Source organism: Bos grunniens, chromosome 13 (assembly GCF_055505025.1).
Source record: "Bos grunniens cultivar Pamir isolate PY7600 chromosome 13, Bosgru_T2T1.0, whole genome shotgun sequence".
In the NCBI taxonomy this organism is placed as follows: Eukaryota; Metazoa; Chordata; class Mammalia; order Artiodactyla; family Bovidae; genus Bos; species Bos grunniens.
The window spans coordinates 72,631,172-72,655,484 of NC_141177.1; the positions used below are offsets into that span (position 1 = coordinate 72,631,172).

The 24,313-nt window shown below is 39.9% G+C and overlaps 1 protein-coding gene across 1 annotated transcript in view; it reads right to left on the reverse strand.

Annotated features, from left to right (window-relative positions):
• Nucleotides 1-2,335: 2,335 nt before the first annotated feature.
• LOC147361222 (ankyrin repeat domain-containing protein 26-like) overlaps nt 2,336-24,313 on the reverse strand; it is a 74,881-nt gene continuing 52,903 nt past the window's right edge. Inside the window, exons 21-28 of the mRNA XM_086334956.1 lie at nt 22,693-23,643; nt 20,908-21,060; nt 16,766-16,836; nt 15,904-15,997; nt 9,264-9,554; nt 8,482-8,671; nt 3,722-3,766; nt 2,336-2,578 (exon numbers count right to left, since the gene is read on the reverse strand). Coding sequence (XP_086191082.1) covers nt 2,535-2,578; nt 3,722-3,766; nt 8,482-8,671; nt 9,264-9,554; nt 15,904-15,997; nt 16,766-16,836; nt 20,908-21,060; nt 22,693-23,643 — 1,839 coding nt within the window. The 3' untranslated portion in view covers nt 2,336-2,534. The remainder of the gene's footprint in view (nt 2,579-3,721; nt 3,767-8,481; nt 8,672-9,263; nt 9,555-15,903; nt 15,998-16,765; nt 16,837-20,907; nt 21,061-22,692; nt 23,644-24,313) is intronic.

Sequence of the window (24,313 nt, forward strand, 5' to 3'; positions counted from 1 at the left end):
TGTATGTTTACTGTGAGATATTTAATAAGAACTGTGTCTCTGATCACAATGACCTGTCCGTGCCTTCAGGATAAAAGGAAAGAATACTGAAAGCCTAGCCAAAAGGAGGGAGTGTCTCCAAAAGGTCAGTTAGAGTGAACGCCAAGAGGAGGAATTCAGATAGACAAGGGCAGGAAAGGTGTGGCTTTGATTCAGCGATGTGGTAGTCATCAGTGACTTGGGAGTAGTTTTGAGGAAAGAAAGGGAAGACAGTCTAGAACTGCTAGGGATACAGGTGAACCTTTCAAGAAGTTTGTTGTGGGACCTAAGATTGTCTGGTACAAGTGAGAGAGGAGAAGCATGGTGAGAAGTTCGTAGAGAAGAGATCTGAAATCTTTATCAGAAGATACAAAATAATAAAAGTAGCAGGATTACTGGGCAGTGCAGCACTGAGACCCTTGGAGAGGGTGATGGGGGAGAAGGATCATCAGTCTCATATGAAACTGGAGCTCTGCCAAGTCAGATCACTGAGAGGACAGAAAGACAAGGGGATGAAGGATTAAGTGAGCATTAGTAACATGTCAGCTCTTGGAACTGTTGGTGAGGAAAACACTTCCTCCACCCTCTTAGGTTCAGTTATTGGGAATCTGCCAATTAAATTGACAAAAGCAGATAACCATGAGAAAAAAAACATTTAAATAGCTTTCCAGGAATGATGTACACATGTGAGAGTTGGACCGTAAAAAGGCTCAGTGTTGAAGAACTGATGCTTTCAAACTGTGGTGCTGCAGAAGACTCTTGAGAGTCCCTTGGACAGCAAGGGGAACAAACCAGTCAATCCTAAAGGAGATCAACCCTGAATATTCATTGGAAGGACTGATGCTGAAGCTCCAATACTTTGGCCACTTGATGGGAAGAGCCGACTTATTGGAAAAGGCCCTGATGCTGTGAAAGATTGTGGCCGGAGGAGAAGGGGGTGACAGAGGATGAGCTAGTTAGGTGGCATCTTCGACTAAATGGACATTGAGTTTGAGCAAACTCTGGGAGATGGTGAAGGACAGGGAAGCCTGGCATGTTGCAGTCCATGGGGTCGCAAAGAGATGGGTGTGACTGAGCGACAGAACAATAACAACCACGTGCAGAGGTTCACAAAGAAATGTGATTTGAGGGGGTGACTACAACCGGGAGTTGATATACTACTTAATAAATGCCAGGGAGTAGGAGATAAAGGCATCTTCTGAAAAACAGGTGACTTGGGGAAGGAGGGGCACTTATAACAAAAAACATTTAAGAAATATAAATGGTACCTTAGGAGGATATATGGGAGATAGGGGAGTTTTGCGAAAATGTCTGTCTGGTGCTTGGAACTTTTCTCTCATTTTAACACGGTTTTCAAAAGTAAATCAAAAGTCAATTAAAACCAACTCAAATGCATTTCTTTTTATAGCTGAATAATATACAGCTTCTTTGTCCATTCATCTGTTGATGGACATCTAGGTTACTTCCATGTCCTAGCTATTGTAAGTAGTGCTGCAGTGAACACTGGGGTACACGTGTCTTTTTGGAATTTGCTGTATGATGCAGGGAACCCAAAGTTGGTGCTTTGTGACAACCTAGAAGGGTGGAATGGGGAGGAAGGTGAGAGGGAGGTTCAAGAAGAGGGGGACATATGCATACCTATGGCCGATTCAAGTCAATGTATGGCAGAAACCATCACAATATTGTAAAGTAATTATCCTCTAATTAAAAATAAATTTTTAAAAAAAGTTAAGTCATTGCAAAGGCAAAAACTCAGGCAAATCTTATTTCTCCATGAGGAAAGACCTATGAATCCATGTTTACAGTTACATATAGTAAGTTTTATGCCACTATTAACAGTTGTAATACATCAAAACATTGATGGTAGCCATAACAGCAGTATCTAAGTCTTTAGATCTATATATAGTGATAAAAACTGGAAAATACAAAAAAGCTATCAATCAACACCACTAAATATTAATGACAAGTCTGGTTGTTTGGGTGCTGTTTAAACAGCTGATATTAGGGTTTGAGTTCATACAGCGCCGCTCAAATGGTAAAGAATCCACCTGCAATTCAGGTGACCTGGGTTTGATCCCTGGTTCTGGAAGATCCCCTGGAGAAGGGAATGGCTCCCTGCTCCAGTATTCTTGCCTGGAGAATTCCATGGACAGAGGAGCCTGGCGGGCTCATCCATGGGATCACAAAGAGTCGACATGGCTGAGTGACTAACAGTATCACTTTGAATATGGAAAACTCAACAGTGCTGGCTTTTAAGTCTGCTAAATTAGATGCAGAGAAACATCGCTTAAAATACCATATACATTGTTATCATACATAATATGAAAATATTTTCCTTTAATAAAGAATTTCTCATCAGGTTTAATGGGAAACAATGAAAACTTCATGTAAACAGTCCCGTAGGGAAACTTTTACTATTTATCATTCAAATCATCTTTTTTCTTCAAAGTCTGTACATATTCTTGTGATGTTTTCCATAGTAGGTCCTCATATACATTTGACCCATCTGTAGATCCTCAAGGAGACACTCTAAAGGAATTAGATGCAAATTCAGCATCAACTGGAAAGAAAAGGAAAGAATTATATTCTTTACCTAAAATACTTGAGTTAACTAAGTATTAGTTAAGAAAAAAAAAAAACAAAAACAAAACAAAACTGAGACCTTTCCAAGTGTTCCGAAGAATGAAATATATCTATAGATGACACAACACAAAAAACAAGATTACAATTATATAATCTGCTCATGGTCGCACGTGTGGCTGAGTATCAGGGCTTCTGGTTTTCTCATTCTTCATTCATTTACTCGATAACTACGTGCAAAGGTGCTGTGACAAGCACTGGAATTACAAGATGAAGGTGACCCAGTCCACCCTGAAAAATGATATGCCCTAAACTGGAAAAATACATGAACAGCGGGTTTCCATACAGAGTCATAAATACTAAGACAGATATAAAAGATGGCACAAGGAGCACTCAAAAGGGACAGCCAGCCTTGTGTCAGTACTGCCAGCTTTTTGGTGGAGGTGATATGTAAGTAGCTATCTGAAGGACAGGAGAAAGTACAAGAGGTAGAGGGGAGAAACATGTACAAAGACCGGAGGTGAGGAAGCACACCTGTGGGATCCTACACAGTCTGGCTGGTTAGATGCAGAGTTGAGGGGCAGAGGAGGGTGGTAGAGAGATAAGGGCAACTACTTTGGCAGGACCCAAATTGAGGTGGGTGTTTGGAGCTTTTCCTGAGCGTGAAAGATAAACTGGTGACAAAGTCAGCGACAGAGGAGTTTTAAAGTCACCACCAAGTGACAGCTACACAAACATGACTGCTTCAGTCTGGGTTCCTGACCGTAACCACTGTCAGACACTTGAGACGCTGATGAACTCCACGTATTCTGAGAATAGTGTCAGGGTGTAGGCGGATAGTTCCACAGGGATGGAGGCAGCAGAAGAAGGAAATAGCAGAAATAAAAGAAATACCTAGACCTTTTGGGCTTGTTTTTCAAGCAATGGAACATGGTGAATAAATGAGGAAGAAGGAATTTTTCACTATGACTGCTCATGCTCACATTTTTCATTAGCTATATGTAAGAAAAAATATTTAAGATAGCAACTGTTATCCAAACAATGGAAAGAGACGCCACTGACTGTTTACCATGTATTTCAGAAATCAATGTCTAAGTTTAACTCATACGTTTCGGCAACATACCTTCTTCTAGTTCTCTAGTTATACTCCTGCCAACTCCTGCTGCATCTGAAATAAGTCAAATATTATGTTTAAGTTAAACAAGAGATATTATCATAGGAATGACATATAATTTCCTACATGTGACATTTAAATAATACATTGAGACTAGACCTAACTTGAAGATTACTTAGGTAGAAAAATAATCCCATAAATAAAAGAAAATGAATTCCTACTTATTCTGCTTTTAGATAACAGAGAACATATATATGGTGGAATGCTATTTAGATTAATCTGATAAAAAGTATAATAAATACCAGTCTATTGAGTACACATAATTTCAGAGAATTAGGGAATGACCCATAATCCTGGTAAAGATGCACAAGATCACCATCTTCTCCCTTAACAGCTCCTGCCCTAAATATGTACTTCCGAGACCTTTATTTTGATTTCTAGGTGAGGATCATGTTCAAATGAAGGAGTTTGAAGTCGAATATTAATAAGAACACATCTGCAGTTTTCTTTAAACTTTTCCATTTAGCGAAACATAGAAAGGTGAGAAAATTATACACAAGAAAACAATGTACCGGCAAGTTTTAATTCTAAAGGTGTTTAGCGAGAAGGATTCTCTCACAAGTGTTAGTTTCTGAACTATGTCCCATAGAAGGGGAAGGTCCCATGGGGGTCACTGAAGGGTTGAGGAACAGAGAAGTCACAGCTGCACGGTCTCTGGCCACTCCTTTAGCTAAATGACTCTATACTTGTCTCTTTTATATAATATGGTTCTGTGCAGAAGGTTTTTTTAAAAAGAAAGGTTGTTTTTAAGGTACGAGAGTCATTGATGTAGTTAAAGTTACAATTCTACAAAAGAGTCTAGAGTCCTATGCCAGCTACTTCCTCAGATTAAGAAAACAATATAGATTTTTAACTATAACATAGAGAAAATGAATATGTAAAACCTTGTTACATAGTTCAGTAATGCTTGTGGCATTTAATAAATGTTTTAAATTATATGTCTTAAATGTGTGAACAAAAATAAATCAATATCAAACTCCTATTTGTAGCAGTCGATATAGTTAATTTATAAAGCATAGATATTTTTTAAACACAGGACAGGAAACTTGAAAATCTTTAGTTGAATCAAGCAGGCCAAAACTGAAGAGATTAGTTTTAAAAGGATGTTCGTTTCTTCCTGATAAAACCTGGTTTATTAAAATGAGTCAGCACAATGAGTTATCCACATTTTGAGTTATTTAGGACAAAATTTAAAACACAAATAAGATCTCTCTTTACTATTTAGCCTACTTCTATCCGAGCTCTCATCGTTAATTGCTATATACAAAAAGTATGAGTGTAATCTCAACTATAAATCTGGTCAGAAATTACAGTTGAACTTCATTTCCTCAGCCTGAAGTTTCAACGGGAGGACTTATGCTCCTACCCTCCTCATGAGAAGCAAGGAGATTTACAAGAAATATTTTTCTGAGCAATTGTAGAATGTTTCTAAATTTGTAGTTAAAGCAAACATGAAAAAATTTTAAATGAAGCTCACTTTTGTCTCTATCTCAACAATATACAGCCTTGACGTACTCCTTTTCCTGTTTGGAACCAGTCTGTTTTTCCATGTCCAGTTCTAACTGTTGCTTCCTGACCTGCATACAGGTTTCTCAAGAGGCAGGTCAGGTGGTCTGGTATTCCCATCCTATTCTAAATCCTTTCAGAATTTTCCACAGTTTATTGTGATCCACACAGTCAAAGGCTTTGGCATAGTCAATAAAGCAGATATTTTTTTGGAACTCTCTTCCTTTTTCCATGATCCAGCATATGTTGGTAATTTGACCTCTGGTTCCTCTGCCTTTTCTAAAACCAGCTTGAACATCTGGAAGTTCACGGTTCACATATTGCTGAAGCCTGGCTTGGAGAATTTTGAGCATTACTTTACTAGCGTGTGAGATGAGTGCAATTGTGTGGTAGTTTGAGCATTCCTTGCATTGCCTTTCTTTGGGATTGGAATGAAAACTGATCTTTTCAGTCCTGTGGCCACTACTGAGTTTTCCAAATTTGCTGGCATATTGAGTGCAGCACTTTCACAGCATCATCTTTCAGGATTTGAAATAGCTCAATTGGAATTCCATCACCTCCACTAGCTTTGTTCGTAGTGACGCTTTCTAAGGCCCACTTGACTTCACATTCCAGGAGGTCTGGCTCTAGGTGAGTGATCACACTATCGTGATTATCTGGGCCGTGAAGATCTTTTTTGTACAGTTCTTCCCTGTATTCTTGCCACCTCTTCTTAATAGCTTCTGCTTCTGTTAGGTCCATACGTGTCTGTCCTTTGTTGTGATCATCTTTGCATGAAATGTTCCCTTGGTATCTCTAATTTTCTTGAAGAGATCTCTAGTCTTTCCCATTCTGTTGTTTTCCTCTATTTCTTTGCATTGATCGCTGAGGAAGGCTTTCTTATCTCTTCTTGCTATTCTTTGGAACTCTGCATTCAGATGCTTATATCTTTCCTTTTCTCCTTTGCTTTTCACTTCTCTTTTCACAGCTATTTGTAAGACCTCCCCAGACAGCTATTTTGCTTTTTTGCATTTCTTTTCCATGGGGATGGTCTTGATCCCTGTCTCCTGTACAGTGTCACGAACCTCCGTGCATAGTTCATCAGGCACTCTGTCCATCAGATCTAGTCCCTTAAATCTATTTCTCACTTCCACTGTATAATCATAAGGGATTTGATTTAGGTCATACTTGAATGGTCAGGTGGTTTTCCCTACTTTCTTCAATTTAAGTCTGAATTTGGCAATAAGGAATTCATGGTCTGAGCTATAGTCAGCTCCTGGTCTTGTTTTTGCTGACTGTACAGAGCTTCTCCATCTTTGGCTGCAAAGAATATAATCAATCTGATTTCGGTGTTGACCATCTGGTGATGTCCATGTGTAGAGTCTTCTCTTGTATTGTTGGAAGAGGGTGTTATGACCAGTGCGTTCTCTTGGAAAAACTCTTGTTAGTCTTTGCCCTGCTTCGTTCCGTATTCCAAGGCCAAATTTGCCTGTTACTCCAGGTGTTTCTTGACTTCCTTCTTTTTGCATCCCCTAAAATGAAAAGGACATCTTTTTTGGGTGTTAGTTCTAAAAGGTCTTGTAGGTCTTCATAGAACTGTTCAGCTTCTTCAGCATTACTGGTTGGGGCATAGATTTGGATTACTGTGATATTGAATGGTTTGCCTTGGAAACGAACAGAGATCATTCTGTTGTTTTTGAGATTGCATCCAAGTACTGCATTTCGGACTCTTTAGTTGACCATGATGGCTACTCCATTTCTTCTAAGGGATTCCTGCCCACAGTAGTAGATATAGTGGTCATCTGAGTTAAATTCACCCATTCCAGTCCATTTCAGTTCGCTGATTCCTAGAATGTTGATGTTCACTCTTGCCATCTCCTGTTTGACCACTTCCAATTTGCCTTGATTCATGGACCTAACATTCCAGGTTCCTGTGCAATATTGCTCTTTACAGCACGATTCCCTAAATGATTTGCATTTTTTAAGTTGCCATATAGTAAATGGAATGTCCCACTAAACTGAACACTGAAAGCACAGAGCAGACCTCCTGTAAACAATGATAGTTGTAAACATGTTCTAAAGAAGTACACATGTGTCTGGGGCTCCTCAACTAACAAGTCACAGTTGGGAGAGGAGAGAAAGGGCGTCAGAGAGAAAGGGAGGTGGCCTCACAGTGATATCTGCTGCCCTCTGGGACACACCTGCCTCCAGGAAAGAGTCCAGGGATGAAGAAACACCCCATCCCTCAAAGCCACGTTCAAGTATTTGCTTTCACCACCCTAGTATAAATGTTTCACTTGTGACCTCAGAAATATTAAGCATTTGGCTCTGAGGAATCACCTAGAGCCACAATCTCAAGGGTAGGATGAAAAAGTCATTGGGTGAGACTGAAAAGGGCTAAAACAGCCCCAGAAACAATTTCAAGCATCCCCTGCTTTTCCAAAGTTCATTGTATGTTACTTCACTTCTACGAAGGGCCTACATAGGCACCTGTTTTTCATAATAACAACAACAACAAAAATCTCCTGTTTTTCATAATAACAACAACAACAAATCTGAAGAGGATTTTTGGTTTCATTTAAAAAGGCAAAAAGCTGAAACGATGTTCAGTGCATGTTTTTACAGTGAGAGGCATCATGTTCCACAAATAGGGAGACCGGCCCCACCGAGCTCCTTTCCTGGGAGTGACACCCCACCTCTCAGCGTCAAGTCGCCACACCCCTGAACCTTGTGTGGGAGCACCTGTGCTTTACTCGTGCATATTCATTTTATTCATCTACGAGCAGAATGTGTCCTCGGGTCCCTGCTTCTTTGGTTTATGATGTTTTGGCTTATGAAAGGCTTCCTAGGAATGCTCTGCTTTCAGATAATAGGGAAACCTGGACTAGGCACTGGAGGTGCTGCGATCTGCCCTTTGCATCTTCCACACCCGCCCTGAGTCAGGTCACCATGTTATTTTTAGGCACTTTGTGAATTATCCTGCCAGTCACCCCCATGTTCATTTCCCCCGACTTCACAACCATGATTTTACATAGTGTAGGAAAACTTACAAGGATATAGTATTACTAGTTTGACTTAGGGCCCCTTTGGCAGTGACTATCTAGTTAGCTTTCACTTCCTACTCATCTCAGGAACCTGGCTCTATAAAAATTAGGCTTTAGAGACAAATTAATGAACTAAATTTATTTTGTGATTCTGTGTTTTGACTTACGTGTCTAGCTTACTTTCCAATGACTTTCTAACTTTTAGTTCTTCTAGGTAGAGTTTCTTATATTTTTCCAACTCTGCTTGAGAAGTTTTCGTCTTGGAGAGTTCAGATTCCAACTCTTTAATTCTGAGTTCCATCTGACTTATTATGGAAGCAGTATCATTCTCTCGTAACTTCTCTAAGTTTTCTTGAGATGCTGCTTGTATCTAAGTCAAATTTTGAAAGATATATTTCTTTTGTTAATGATTATAACCTGAATAATTGTATTTGTTCCCTTTAGTTTTGAGTCAGTAATTCAGAGAGCAATTTTAAATGTGAAAAAAAGAAAAGTGAAACTTTAAAATAATCATGGTCAATGTGAAATGAATTACATCTGAATTATAAAATTAAAGTGGAATCAATGTTATAGTAGTACTTATGTAACCTGATAAGTCAAAGAATAAGAGGATCAACTTAAAATTTAAAAACTGAACAAGACAACTTGAGAATAATTCAAGAGGATGGTACCCGTTCTAAACCACAGTATTTTTTTTCCTCTTCATGGTGTTGTTTTATGCCAATTGGTCTTATAAGTAAAAGGATCCTCTAGTGAGAATCATTCTGAAATATTAATTTAGTGATAACTGTGATGGAAACTGAAATCTTTCTCTCTTCAGAGAGAGACAAGTGTCCCCTTCCTTCCAGAAATCTACAAAACAAACTGCTCTAAGGGAAGCAGAGGAAACACATAAACTGTATACATCCAAAATGTAATTTACAGTGAGGCAAATTCAAGGATATGACAAATCAACAAATTACCTGTAAAAACATGTTGACTTCTCTTAATTTCTCTATGAGATCCTGTCTCACTCTTTCTTCAACCTCCTGTTTATAGTGCTCTACTTGACTGTGTTCTATCATATTCAGTTCTATATGACTTTTGAGGGTCACTACTTCTTGCTGCAACTTCTTTTTATTCTTCTCTAGTTTTTCACATCTCTTTTGCATTCCTTTCATAGATAATAACTCCTCTTGAAGAACTTCAATTTTTGCATTCACGTGCAGACACGTTGAACATACAGTTTCCAGCTTTGCTGGAAGATCATCAATCTGCAAGAATAGAACAAATGCCATTTGGTAACGAGGGAAGTGGACTGAGCCCAGCCTAACACAAACCGAGGAGCAAATAAATGTGATGGTATCTGTACTGTTGAATGTAGGACCAGGAATTATGCAGAGAATCAAGAAAGAAGTCACCAAGAGTCACAAAATGTATTCTTCACTGTCATCGTCTTTGTCACACAACGTTTGCACTTGATTTTACACTCTTTTATTGTTCTGTAATAAAACTTTTCTCTCTTTCCTCCATGGAATGACTGCAAGTCACCCCTTGGTAGAACGTCTCTTACTCCTTCCCCTCACCATGTCCCATGGTTTTTAAAGAAGTTAGAGGTATATTGTATTGAGTTTAGGGCTGAGTTAATAAATGCCTTCCAAAAAAAGATAGTGAAAATAAGACTCTAATGACTAAATCTTGTAAATATGGATTCTAATCCAATAAGCCTTTTTCTGAACTAGAAATAGTTTTTCCTAATTTGAATTGCATTCCAAAGAGAAATGATTCACAAGGCTAAAGATACCCATTTCCTAAGAATTTAGTGAGATGATCCATACATTTTTCTGAACAACAAAAAAATGCTTCTTTCTGGCAACCCGTTGTTACTTTCCACAGAATAAGAGAACATAGCTAACAAAACAAACAAAAAATATTTGCTGGAATTTCAGTGACACAGAGTAGGAAAGAACTTTCATTTAGACAGAATGATTACTTGGTAAGTCGAGGTGAATGGAGCTGGTGGTTTTCAAACATGTCTACAAATTCTTTGACACTTTTCACATGAAATTCCCTCCCCTTAAATATGCGCTGGCCTCAGTAGCTGATTCTAGTGGACAGAGTCTGGGGGAACTGCTATGTTATTTCTCAAGCTAAATAGCTTCTGACTTTGGCTCCATGGGGAAGCCCACCCTTAGCATCAGTCACCATGCTATGAAGAAGCCCAGGCCACATACTGAGCACATGTCAGTGTCCTCCCCCACCTAATGACCCATCCAAAAGCCAGCTCCAGTTGCCAGACATGTGCATGAGCAAGTCTTCAGATGACTCTGGTCCCCACCTTCACAACATCCCAGCTGATGATGACTGGAGAAGAAATGAGCTGGCCTCACTCACTGAGCCTTGCCGCAAAACAGACTTGTGAACAAAGGAAATGCTGTTTTGAGTCACTAGGCTTTGGGTGATCTCTACTGCAATTTGTTAGCAATAAATAACTGGCACAGATACTGATATAAAAATGGGGTTCAGTGCAGTTCACTCAGTCATGCCTGACTCTTTGTGACCCCATGGACTGCATCACACCCGGCTTCCCTGTCCACCACCAACTCCTGGAGCTTGCTCAAACTCATGTCCATCGAGGCGGTCATGCCCAAAAATGAGATATTGCCATTAAAAAAGAACTAAAACACACGAGAATGCTTTTGAACCTGGATGTAGGTGGGACCTGAATGGATGCAGAGAAAGAAATGAAAACCCAATGGGCTTCATGACATTGTACACAGAAGCCTGATGGTCCTTGAAGAGGCTGCCGGTGTCGGCTTCTAGGCAAGAGAAGAAACTGACACTGAAACATGGGGGGCAGAGACTCTTGTTATGAAGCAGCTGAAAGTAAATCAATGAGAGGGGTAAGCTATGAGACAAAAAAAAAAAAAAAGCACTATTAAATATAAAGGAACCAGGACTCACTGGGTTCAATACCATATCCCCTTTACAGCATCTCCACCTGTCCAATTGTCACATGATGCAAAAAGACAGAAATGGCTTCTGGGCTAAGATCAAACCTAGGGTGCTGCCAGGAAAACATGGTCTAAAGGTAGAACCTGTAGGCTGTAAAACCCTTCATTAAGACCCTGGAAAGACTTAAGGTGGTGCCTCAGATTCCTTTAAGGATCTTAAGAGCCTAAGAATTTTAAGGGCATCATCCGGCAAAGCTTCACAGAAAGCCCAAGGTATGATGCTTCCCTCAAAAAAGATTTTTGAGGGTAGCTTTTCCAATGGCATGAACCCCAATCAAATTCACAGGACACCGAAAGCTTTAAAGAGAACTTTGGCAGCAAAAACACCGCTCGCTTGCTTGATTGACCTAACAGAGACCAAGTGTTATTCACCCAGTCACGTCTGACACTTTGTGATCCCATGGACTGTGGGAGAAGGGATAGGCTACCCACTCCAGTATTCTTGGGTTTCCCTTGTGGCTCAGCAGGTAAAGAATCCGCCTGCAATGTGGGAGACCTGGGTTCAATCCCTGCATTGGGAAGATCCCCTGGAGAAGGGAAAGGCTATCCACTGCAGTATTCTGGCCTGGAGAATTCCAACAACTGTGTAGTCCATGGGATGTCAAAGAGTCGGACACAACTGAGCACTTTCACTCTCACTTTCTCCAGGGGATCTTCCCAACCCAGGGATTGAACCTGGGTCTCCTGCATTGCAGGCAGATTCTTTACTGTCTGAGCCATCCGGGAAGTCCAACAGAGACCAAGACATACAAAATGAGAAAAGGCCTTTGAGATTTTCTTAGAAGTTCGATAAAGAGGAACCTGGCTTAGGAAACATGACTCAGCTACAGACAGAGGTCATTTCTTAAGAAAAGGACAGCACAGAGCCCAGAGTGTGAGCACAGAAATCAAAGAAAGTATTATTTCTCATGGGTTCATGAGTGATATGCATTTATACTCAACACAGTTTATAAACCTGATGCCAGTCAGGACAGACTTCAAAATGAATGACTTTCCTTCAAACAGCTTAAAATAATTTTTCATCATTTTGTTATCTTTCTGGAATTTAAACTGCCAACATTTATTTGTTAAAAATAGGCTATTTTACACATAAAATCGACCATCAGCTGATGTCCATGTGTAGAGTCATCTCTTGTGTTGTTGGAAGAGGGCGTTTGCTATGACCTGTGCATTCTCTTGGCAAAACTCTGTTCACCTTTTCCCTGCTTCATTTTGTACTCTGAGGCCAAAATTGCCTGTTACTCCAGGTATCTCTTGACTTCCTACTTTCGCATTCCAGTCCCCTATAATGAAAAGGACATCTTTTTTGGGTGTTAATTCTAGAAGGTCTTGTAGATCATCATAGAACTGCTCAACTTCAGCTTCTTCAGCATTAGTGGCTGGCGCATAGACTTGGATTACTGTGATATTGAATGGTTTGCCTTGAAAACAAACAGAGATCATTCTGTCATTTTTGAGATTGCAGCAGAGTACTGCATGTCAGACTCTTTTGTTGACTATGATGGCTACTCCCTTTCTTCTAAGGGATTCTTGCCCACAGTAGTAGATATAATGGTCATCTGAGTTAAATTCACCCATTCCGGTCCATTTTAGTCCACTGATTCCTAAAATGTCAATGTTCACTCTTGCCATCTCCTGTTTGACCACTTCCAATGCACCCTGGTTCATAGACGTAACATTCCAGGTTCCCATGCAGTATTGTTCTTTACAGCTTCAGACTCTACTTCCATCACCAGTCACATCCAAAACTGGGTGTTGTTTTCGTTTTGGCTCCATCTCTTCATTCTTTCTGGAGTTATTTCTCCACTGATCTCTAGTAGCATATTGAGCACCTATCAACCTGGGGAGTTCATCTTTCAGTATCCTATTTTTTTGCCTTTTCATACTGTTCATGGGGTTCTCAAGGCAATAATACTCAAGTGGTTTGCCATTCCCTTCTCCAGCAGACCACGTTGTGTCAGAGTGCTCCAGAACGACCCTTCCACCTTGGGTGGCCCGACATGGCATGGCTCGTCGTTTCATTGAGTTAGACAAGGTCGTGATCCATGTGGTCAGTTTGGTTAGTTTTCTGTGATTGTGGTTTTCATTCTGTCTGCCCTCTGAGGGATAAGGATAGAGGCTTATGGAAGCTTCCTGATGGGAGAGACTGACTGTGGGGTCTTATTCTGATGGGCAGGGCCATGCTCAGTAAATCTTTCATCCAAGTTTTTGTTGATGAGTGGGCCTGTGTTCTCTCCCTGTTGTTTGGCCTGAGGTCAAACTATGGTAGGGGTAATGACAGTAATGGCCACCTCTTTCAAAAGGACTTGTTCATGCACTGCTGTATTCAGTGCCCCTGACCCCCAGCAGGCCACTGTCGACCCACCCCTCTGCAGGAGACACCTGGACACTCACAGGCAAGTCTGGCTCAGTCTCTTGTGGGGACACTGCTCCTTTCTCCTGGCTCCTGGTGCACACAAGGTTTTGTTTGTGCCCTCCAAGAGTCTGCACTGGTCATACCAAAACACCCTCTTCCAACAACACAAGAGACGACTCTACACATGGACATCACCAAGTGGTCAATACCAAAGTCTGACTGATTATATTCTTTGCAGCCAAAGATGGAGAAGCTCTATACAATCAGCAAAAAAAAAAAAAAAGACCGGGAGCTGACTGGCTCAGATCATGAGCTCCTTATTGCCAAATTCAGACTTAAATTGAACAAAGTACAGAAAATCACTAGACCACTCAGGTATGACCTTAATCAAATCCCTTATGATTATATAGTGGAAGTGACAAACAGATTCAAGGGATTAGATCTGATAGACAGTGCCTGAAGAACTGTGGATGGAGGTTTGTGATATTGTACAGGAGGCAGTGATCAAGACCACCCCCAAGAAAAAGAAATGCAGAAAGGCAAAATGGTTGTCTGAGGAGGACTTACACATAGCTAAGAAAAGAAGAGAAGCTAAAGGCAAAGGAGAAAAGAAAAGATACAATCATCTGAATGCAGAGTTCCAAAGAATAGCAAGGAGAGATAAGAAAGCCTTCTTCAGTGATCAAGGCAAAGAAATAAAGAGAAACAATAGAATGGGAAAGACTAGAGATCTATTCAAGAGAATTTGAGATACCAAGGGAACATTTCACGCAAAGATGAGCACATTAAAGGACAGCAATTGTTGGACCTAACGGAAGCAGAAGATATTAAGAAGAGGTGGCAAGAATACACAGAAGGACTATACAAAAAAGATCTCCATGACTCAGATAACCGTAACAGTGTGATCACTTACCTAGAGCCAGACATCCTGGATTGCAAAGTCAAGTGGGCCTTAGGAAGTGTCACTACAAATAAAGCTAGTGGAGGTGATGGAATTCCAATTGAGTTATTTCAAATCCTATAGATGATGCTTTGAAAGTGGTGCACTCAATACGCCAGCAAATGTGGAAAATTCAGCCGTGGACACAGGACTGGAAAAGGTCAGTTTTCATTCCAATCTCAAAAGCAATGCCAAAGAATGTTCAACCAATTGCACAACTGCACTCATCTCACATGCTAGTAAAGTAATGCTCAAAATTCTTCCAGTGAGGCTTCAACAGTACGTGAAATAAGAACTTCCAGATGCACAAGTTGGATTTAGAAAAGGCAGAGGAACTAGAGACCAAATTGCCAACATCCGTCTGTTGAATCATAGACAAAGCAAGAGAATTACAGAAAAACATCTACTTCTGATTTATTGACTGTCAAAGCCTTTGACTGTGTGGATCATAACAAACTGTGGAAATTCTTCAAGAGATGGGAATGCCAGACCACCTTACCTGCTTCCTCAGAAACCTGTATGTAGCTCAAGAAACAACAGTTAGAATCAAACATGGGACAATGGACTGGTTCCAAATTGGGAAAAGATGCATCAAAGCTGTATATTGTCACCTGCTTATTTAACTTCTATGCAGAGTACATCATGCGAAATGCCAGGCTGGAGGAAGTACAAGCTGGAATCAAGATATCTGGGAGTAATATAAATAACCTACTAAAGTAATCTTTGAAAAATCCCCATGCATACCCCACGTCTTTAAAAAAAAATCCAACAAAGGAAAAATGCATTCTTTCAAAAACACTGTCTATGCAGACGTAGTATTCATTCCTGGTGAAGAGAATAAGCTACAATATTAAAAATGATTCATTCTCAAAAATCTCACAGAAGGGTTAGGATTACAAGAGATACTCAGAATTCTCAATCAAATCATTATTCAAATTTCTAGACTCTAACAGATGTTTGTGTACCAATGTTCAAGGCAGCATTATTAATAATAGCCAGAAAGTGGAAAAACCCTGATTTCATTGACAGAGGAATGAACACACAAAATATTTTCTATATAAAATATTGCTTTTGGACTGGATTGTCACAATCTTTTAAATTAAAATCTTACTACAAAAATCATTAATTTTATGAATTCAATCCATTTCTTCTCTAAAGAGTAATTATGCTATTAGTAGCAAGCAGTATCAGTAAAAATACCATAAACTTTTTAATCAATGAGACTTTTCACATTGTCCAAAATATTCTTATATATTACTATTAAAAAGTTAAAACTCTTCTTCAGTATGACAGAAATTAAGAGGTTGACTTACCGATCTTATGCTTAATAGGTTTTCCTGAAGCTGTTTGATTCTGCCCGCTTGCTTTTTGACTGTAGTTTGTAAGTCGGTATTTTCCATTTCAAGCCTAAAATGCAGATTTTAAAACAATGATTCTCACACATAGGGTTTTTTGTTTAAAGATTTTTTTGAATGTGGACCATTTTTAAAGTCTTTATGGATTTACTGCCATATTGCTTCTGTTTTATGTTTTGGTTTTTTGGCTGGGAGGCACATGGGATCTTAGCTCCCCAACCAGGGATCAAACCCTCTGCATTGGAAGGCATAGTTTTAACCAGTGGACTGTCACGGCAGTCCTTCACACATAGATTTTTAAAATACCACACTGTTTCTGAACAAACATCTGCAGGTTCCATTACATAGGTTGTTAGAATTTTGAAAAGTAAATGATCTGGCAACCGCACTGTTTTTCTAGTTGTGTTTTGTGGATAATTGGCTTCCCTGGTGGCTCAGACGGTAAAGAATCTGCCGACAATGCAGGAGACCCAGGTTCGATCCCCGAGTCAGGAAGATCCCTTGGACAAGGAAATGGCAACCCACTCCAGGATTCTTGCCTGGAGAATTCCATGGACAGAGGAGCCTGGTGGGCTATACTCCATGGAGTTGTAAAGAATCGGACACGACTCAGTGACTAACACTTTCACTTTTCACTTGTGGATAATGTGCAAAATATGGAAATAATGGGGGAAAATTATGCATCTCAAAACACCTCAAAGCTGAAATGTTACCCAGCTTCACAATGATGTTTTTTATTATCATTACTGATCTAATTATCATATTATACTGTTTATCTGCTTTATATTTAAGTTGTTTTCTGTGCTGCTTTAAATCATACTTTTGGATGTGATCCTGTGTTTTTTCAGCACATCTCACGGCCTCTGTACGTTGATCTTGTGTTTCTTGCAACTAAAAAGAAAGAAAAAAAAAAAGGGAAAAAAACCAACTGTTTTAATTACTAATAACCTAGTGAATCTGCCAATGTCAGTTTCTGTCTCTTTCATCTGCATATTGTTTACAGCTGTTTTCCTGCCATACAGCGGAGTTGAGTTGTTACAATAGATACCTTACAGTCCAAAAAGTGAAAATATTTACTGTCTGCCCTTTGTATATTACTGACCTCCCCTTTAGCACTCAAACACAAAATCATTCATGCTTTAAATTAGATTTTCTCAAATAAGTACACAAATTTATAAACTGGCCAAATGGGGAAAGACAGAAATTTACCTGACCATAAACATACATACATACATATATGTATATATTTTATTCTAAGCGCCACATCAGCCACCACTTTAAACATCCACATTTGTGAATGACCACAGCTCTTCCAGTGATTCTGAGAGCTAGCGCTACTGTTGGTGACAACCAGATGCTTCAGGGACTAGTGTGAGAGGCAGTAGGTACATGGGAGACAGAATCCGTGGGCCTGTGTTCCAATTCCATCAGTTCTGAGCTGTGAGTCCTGGGACAAATTACGTAACCTTACTGTATCTCAGTTTCTCCCTCCATAAAATGGGGATAATGGTAGCATCAACCTCAGTGGGATGCTGGGAAGATTAAATTGGGGACTATACATAATGTCAGAGAAGGCAATGGCATCCCACTCCAGTACTCTTGCCTGGAAAATCCCATGGACGGAGGAACCTGGTAGGCTCCAGTCCATGGGGTCGCTAAGAGTCGGGCACGACTGAGTGACTTCACTTTCACTTTTCACTTTCATGCATTGGAGAAGGAAATGGCAACCCACTCCAGTATTCTTGCCTGGAGAATCCCAGGGACAGAGGAGCCTAGCGGGCTGCTGTCTATGGGGTCGCACAGAGTCAGACAGGACTGAAGCGACTTAGCAGCAGCAGCATACATAATGTATTTAGAAGAGGATGTGGCAGATACTAAGAGCTCTTTGTAATTGGCGTTATTACGGTTGCTGTATTTTATCTGCAAAACAATCTGATACTTGAGGCAGACGGCATGCCAACGAAAATGGTCTTCTACACAATCACAGTGAACTCACTCTCCATACTGTTGCAAGGGGCAGTAAGGGGGAGCATGAGGCCCAGAACACACGCCTTCAGACTTCAAAAATGTTCACTGACTCCACTAACAAACTAGTACTCTAGTACTTTTCTCCACTTACAGTAATTTGCAACTTCCTTCCTCTCTGTACTACTCAGTGGACAATGACCACCAGTTAATGTGTAAATAGCACCTCCTGGATGGAGTGGTACAGAACATTACACGACCATCAGAGGAAGGATGAAGTCACTGCCATGGAAATATAACTCTACTGCTAAATCAAAGTTCTGAGTCAATTCATTCTCACAACTGTTAATGTCTAGCCAGTACTCCGGTGAGACAATTAAGGTTACGAGGTACGGATATCAGAGAAGCTATTCCCAGAACTTTACAGTTGGTGAAAGGCTAGAAATCTGTAAATCCCACTTCTGCCTACATAATGAAGGAAGGCAAATTTACACTTTTCTCCCAGAGTCAGGGAGAAAGATGAGCATTTAATTGAACAATTCTCCTCTATTAGACTAAGCGCTTTCAATTTTACATTGAGTTGCTTAAAATACATTTTAATAAAAGTTTTACTATACAAACACCTTCAAGAAAAAATAACTGGCGTGGGATGAAGTACTTAGTTGTGTCCTAACAGTTGTTAAACTAAACTGTTTCCCATTTATGCAAGACAAGTGCTGTGCATATCCATAAATACTCCCTGTTAGAACAAGGTATACCTAGATAAGATTCTCCCTCATGAAAAAAATGACAACAATGCAAAATTAAGGGCTAAATTGTTCTTCACAGACTACATAACAGGGCTGAAGAGAAAAGGCTCGATGAGAGCTGGACAGTCAGGAAAGCTCCATGGAGGAGGAGAGACTGGGCGCCAGGTCTGAATAAATGGAGGACTACCCAAGAGGAAAAGAAACTGTGAAGGCAGAAAGGACAGTCTGAGCAAAGGCCAAGAAGAGGTGAAATCAGCCAGTTAACTCAGGATAAAATCCAACCACAGGAAAATAAAAACATGTCCATCCAGAAATGTATAAACCAATGTTCACAGCAGCATTATTAATAGTTGCCAAGTGGAAACAACCCAAATCTCCATCAACTTATGAATGGGTAAATATAGCCACGTACTGTTTATTGTTTGACAGTCAACAGAAACGGAAGAACTGATCCGTGCTATACCATGGATGGACCGCAAAAACATGAGGTCAAATGAGAAAAGCCAATCCCAAAGGAGCATACTGCATGATTCCATTCATGTAAAACACCCAGAAGAGGCATGTCTCCAGAGACGGATATTAGACTGGGGGTGGCCTGGGGCTGCGGGAGATGGGGGGGCCTTGGGAGGTAGCTAAGGGATGCAGGGTTTCTTTGGGGGGCTGATGGAAATGCTCTGAAATTGACTGTGGTCAGAGGTGACACCTCTCTAGACTAAGAGATACTGATCTACACACTTGGAATGGGTGAATTATATGATATGTGAATTATATCTCAATAGCTTTTTAAAAATCCAAAGGCACTATCTAGATAATGTGCTTAATTCTCTATTTTCGATGTACGTGTTATACTCCATCTGAGTGCCTCCATGCTTTTACAATGTATCTTAAATGAAAAGAAAAGAAGGCAGTGCCTAACTTCAACTGGTTTGTATAATACACTTCCTGCACAAGTTATTCTGAAATGCACAAAATAAATATATACAGAACTCCACAGCCATTCACAAAAGTGAAGATGAGAAATGATAACTTTCTGGAACATTCCATTAAACATTATCCTCTGATTTTATCTGGCTTGCCTCATCATGGTAATACCGGGATCAAGAAATAAAATATTGTTCAATAGAAAAAAAAGTCTCTCAACTTGTGTGAAGAATGATGCACAATTCTCCACTTTCCTAAGGGTATATAATATATGAAATATATATATATATATAATGCAAATGGCAGAATGAAAATCAGAGTTTAAGAAACAAGTGCACTTAAAGATTAATAAAATTATAGTAAATTACTAGTAATGAAAATACAAAAGAAACCTGTCCATGAAAATGAGCATCCTAACACCAGTCAGAATGGCTGCGATCCAAAAGTCTACAAATAATAAATGCTGGAGAGGGTGTGGAGAAAAGGGAACCCTCCTACACTGTTGGTGGGAATGCAAACTAGTACAGCCACTATGGAGAACAGTGTGGAGATTCCTTAAAAAACTGGAAATAGAACTGCCTTATGATCCAGCAACCCCACTGCTAGGCATACACACTGAGGAAACCAGAAGGGAAAGAGACACGTGTACCCCAATGTTCATCGCAGCACTGTTTATAATAGCCAAGACATGGAAGCAACCTAGATGTCCATCAGCAGATGAATGGATAAGAAAGCTGTGGTACATATACACAATGGAGTATTACTCAGCCATTAAAAAGAATACATTTGAATCAGTTCTAATGAGGTGGATGAAACTGGAGCCTATTATACAGAGTGAAGTAAGCCAGAAGGAAAAACATAAATACAGTATACTAACGCATATATATGGAATTTAGAAAGATGGTAACAATAACCCGGTGTACGAGACAGCAAAAGAGACACTGATGTATAGAACAGTCTTATGGACTCTGTGGGAGAGGGAGAGGGTGGGAAGATTTGGGAGAATGGCAATGAAACATGTAAAATATCATGTAGAAAACGAGTTGCCAGTCCAGGTTCGATGCATGATGCTGGATGCTTGGGGCTGGTGCACTGGGACGGCCCAGAGGGATGGTATGGGGAGGGAGGAGGGAGGAGGGTTCGGGATGGGGAACACATGTATACCTGTGGCGGATTCATTTTGATATTTGGCAAAACTAATACAATTATGTAAAGTTTAAAAATAAAATAAAATTGGAAGAATAAAAAAAAAAAAAAAAAGAAAATGAGCATCCTAAAACACTTTATCCTATGTATTAACTGTCGACACATTCAATTTCACACATACCTGACTTGTGAGTTGATGTAAGTTGCTCTTTAAATCCTGTGCCTCAACTTCTAACTTGGCACAGTGATATGACATGACGTCCAGGGATTCCGCCAACTCAGACCGCTTTTTGAAGCTGTCAGACAGTTCTTGTTGAAGGTGTCTCACAACTGCCTAATAAGATGTTTTGTTACTGAGTTTATCAAATCACTTTACTATTACGCTATGTTAGTAACAGATGACTCCAACACATGTACTTTGAAAACTATCACCATGGACAGCAACTCACCTTCTTTTCTCCTCCCTGAATGTGGTTACAGACCCAGAAGGGCTCCCCACCGGCCTTCCTGAAATTAAGTTCCTCAGACGAAGGAGGCAGCCCCACTGTCCACACCCTGCCCCTCCCGATAAATCTGCAGAGCTTCACCACCTCACGTCCAGAACGAAACAGGTGTGTAGGTGGGACAAGCGGTGGAAAATTCCACACTGTGGAAACATTTTTCCTCTTTCTTTATTAGAGGCTTCGATTAACATCAGAGATCTTCACATATTCAATCCAGTGCTCAGATCTTTCCAATAGATTCCTTCCTCAGAAGGAAAATGAGGCCATTCCCTTGCTGCTTATCTCTTTTATATCTAGTCGTGTGTCTGTGTTAATCCCCAACTCCTAATTTATCCCTCCTCCCCACCTTTACCCTTGGCTAACCATAATATTCTGCAGGCATCTACTTGGGAAAGGATCTGAAAAAGAATGGATATATGTATACCTATACCTGAATCAACTTGCTGTACATCTGAAACTAACGCAAAATTGTAAATCAACTATATTCCAATATAAAAGAATAATGAAATTTTAAAAAATGAGGTTGCTCCCATGCCTTCAAGGAGCCTCGATAACCTGGCCTCCACCTGCCTCCAGACCGCGGCCCCTACAACCCTCTCCCTGACTCACTCCATTCCTGCTGCTCACGAATCCTGCCACCCTCCATTTTTATTGAGCAAACTGGTATTCAAATGACAGTAATTGATCCTTAAAATGAGAATTAGGAGCAAATTGTTTGTAAAAATGTTCTAAGTAAATAGCATAAATAGCAGTGGGAAGTTTAAATCAAGAAGAGCTTGGTTAAAGCTCACCACTTGAGTCCCAAATTATGATTTAATGACAAGTATATTTAAATGACTTGTCAATGAATTCTCAATTTCATGACAACTCTTTAAAGAGTTGAGAGGCATAAGAATAAATGATTCAAGCCTGAAATGTTTTCCAAGTTAATTCAAATTTACATGAATAAAACTAAAATTACACCAACACGTATGACAAAAAGGTATGACAAGCTACTGAAGCCAAAGTACAATATATAAGTAATAGCATCTGGGAAACCTGGAATTGACTGTCAGGGTAATCCATGTAACTGAAGCTTAATTTCAAAATATTCAGTTTAGGTTTGAGCGTTTCTTTTATCTGCTTCATCATGATACTGACATGTGGTTACATAGAGATTAAAATTATTATCTGAATAGTAAAAGAGTAAATTACTAATACCCATCTATATTAAAAATTTAGAACTTAATCTCTTAACTTAATTTCATAAACGACACGATGTCTCTACTCAAAGTGAAGCATCTCTTGGGTCTAATTTTTATTTGCTGGATACAAGGTGTGCTTTTAGTCTGTTTTAGAGACCACAGATTCACAGCCCGTGTATTTTTTATATTCAGCTAGATTCAACATTTAGCCAGAATGAAGAATCACTTTGAATTTCCTTTCAGGAAATCTGAGAATTATTTCTCCTTCTGGATACTTACTTCTCTTTCTGCTTTCTCATTTTCATACTGACGCATTCTCTCTTTTACATGATTCCATTTCTTGATTAACTCCTTGTTTCTTTCCTCCAGCATCAGACCTTGTTTCTCACGTTCAGCCTGAAGTTTTCTCAAAATCTCCTGAAACTGGTCTCGGGCGCTAATAACTATCTTCTCTTTACTGTCGGCTCTGTTTTGTGCATCATCCAGTTGCTGTCGGAGCAACATGTTTTCACTCTGGAGTTGAGATAATCTTTCCTCTAAGGATTTCTGCTTTCCAAGGTATTCATTCACTTTGCGTTGTTCATTGAACATGTGTTCAATAACCTGCTTTTGACACTGTGCTTGGCGTAAGTCTCTCTGGACACGTTCTAAAATCAAAGTCTTTTCTCTGAGATCATCTGTCGTCTGATGCAGCTTGATTTTTAGCTGATTGAATTTATTTTTCACTTTAGAAAGTTCCTGGGAAAGCATCTCATTGTCACTTTTCAGGTTAGCCATATCGATCTTCATTTGCTCCTGCAAGCGTAACCTCTTATCTTTTGCTTTCTGGGAGGCAAGTTCCAGGTCTCTTTGTGATGTCTGACCTTGATCATGATCGTGTATGGCAGGAGCCAGTCTAGAACGGTAGGATTCCACTTCTGTTTCCAGTCTTTGTTTGCTTCGTTTTGCATTTTCCAGCTCAGGGTTTAGCATTGTATTTTCAGCTACTGGAACGTTAAGCTGGCCAGTATGCTGGAATATGGCCTTTGTCAACGTTTCCTTGTTCAATTTTATTGCCTCTTGAGGATAATCATTCTCTCCTTCTACAATTTCAATACCCTCAAAACATTTCTTTTCTTTTTCCTGGTTCTGATTGTTCACTGTGTCTATTCCTAGTCTTGCCATGGCAATTGCATCCTGCATGTGGTTTTCACGCAACAGACCTTTTGCTTTTCTCCCACTATCAGAAACCTAAGTGAGACAAAGGAGACTTTTAGTTAGTACTCAATAAAATGACATTTCATCATTTCCTCTGAAATGCAAGACTAACCTGTATGTTTATACAGTGAAAAGACTGTACCAAGTGGATCTCCAAATGGAAAAAATGAGGTTCGATACAAACCTCAGACCTTATACAAGCAGAAATTCCCAAAGGTTCAAAAATTTAATTGAAGACAATGAATCCATGAAAGGTAAAAGAAAGCCCAAGGGACTTTTCAAGAAGCTCAGAAGTGGAAAGGCTTTTCTCTGAATTACAACAAACACAGAAAGCTTAAAAGATTTACGGATCTGACTGCACTTAAAAATCAGAGAAGGCAACAGCACCCCACTCCAGTACTTTTGCCTAGAAAATTCCATGGACAAGGAGCCTGGTAGGCTGCAGTCCATGGGGTCGCTAGAGTCGGACACGACTGAGCAACTTCACTTTCCCTTTTCACTTTCATGCATTGGAGAAGGAAATGGCAACCCACTCCTGTGTTCTTGCCTGGAGAATCCCAGGGACGGGGAAGCCTGGTGGGCTGCCGTCTATGGGGTCGCACAGAGTCGGACACGACTGAAGTGACTTAGCAGTAGCAGTACACTTAAAAATTGTATCTGATGTGGTATAGTTATATAATGGAAAACTACGAAGCCATAAAAA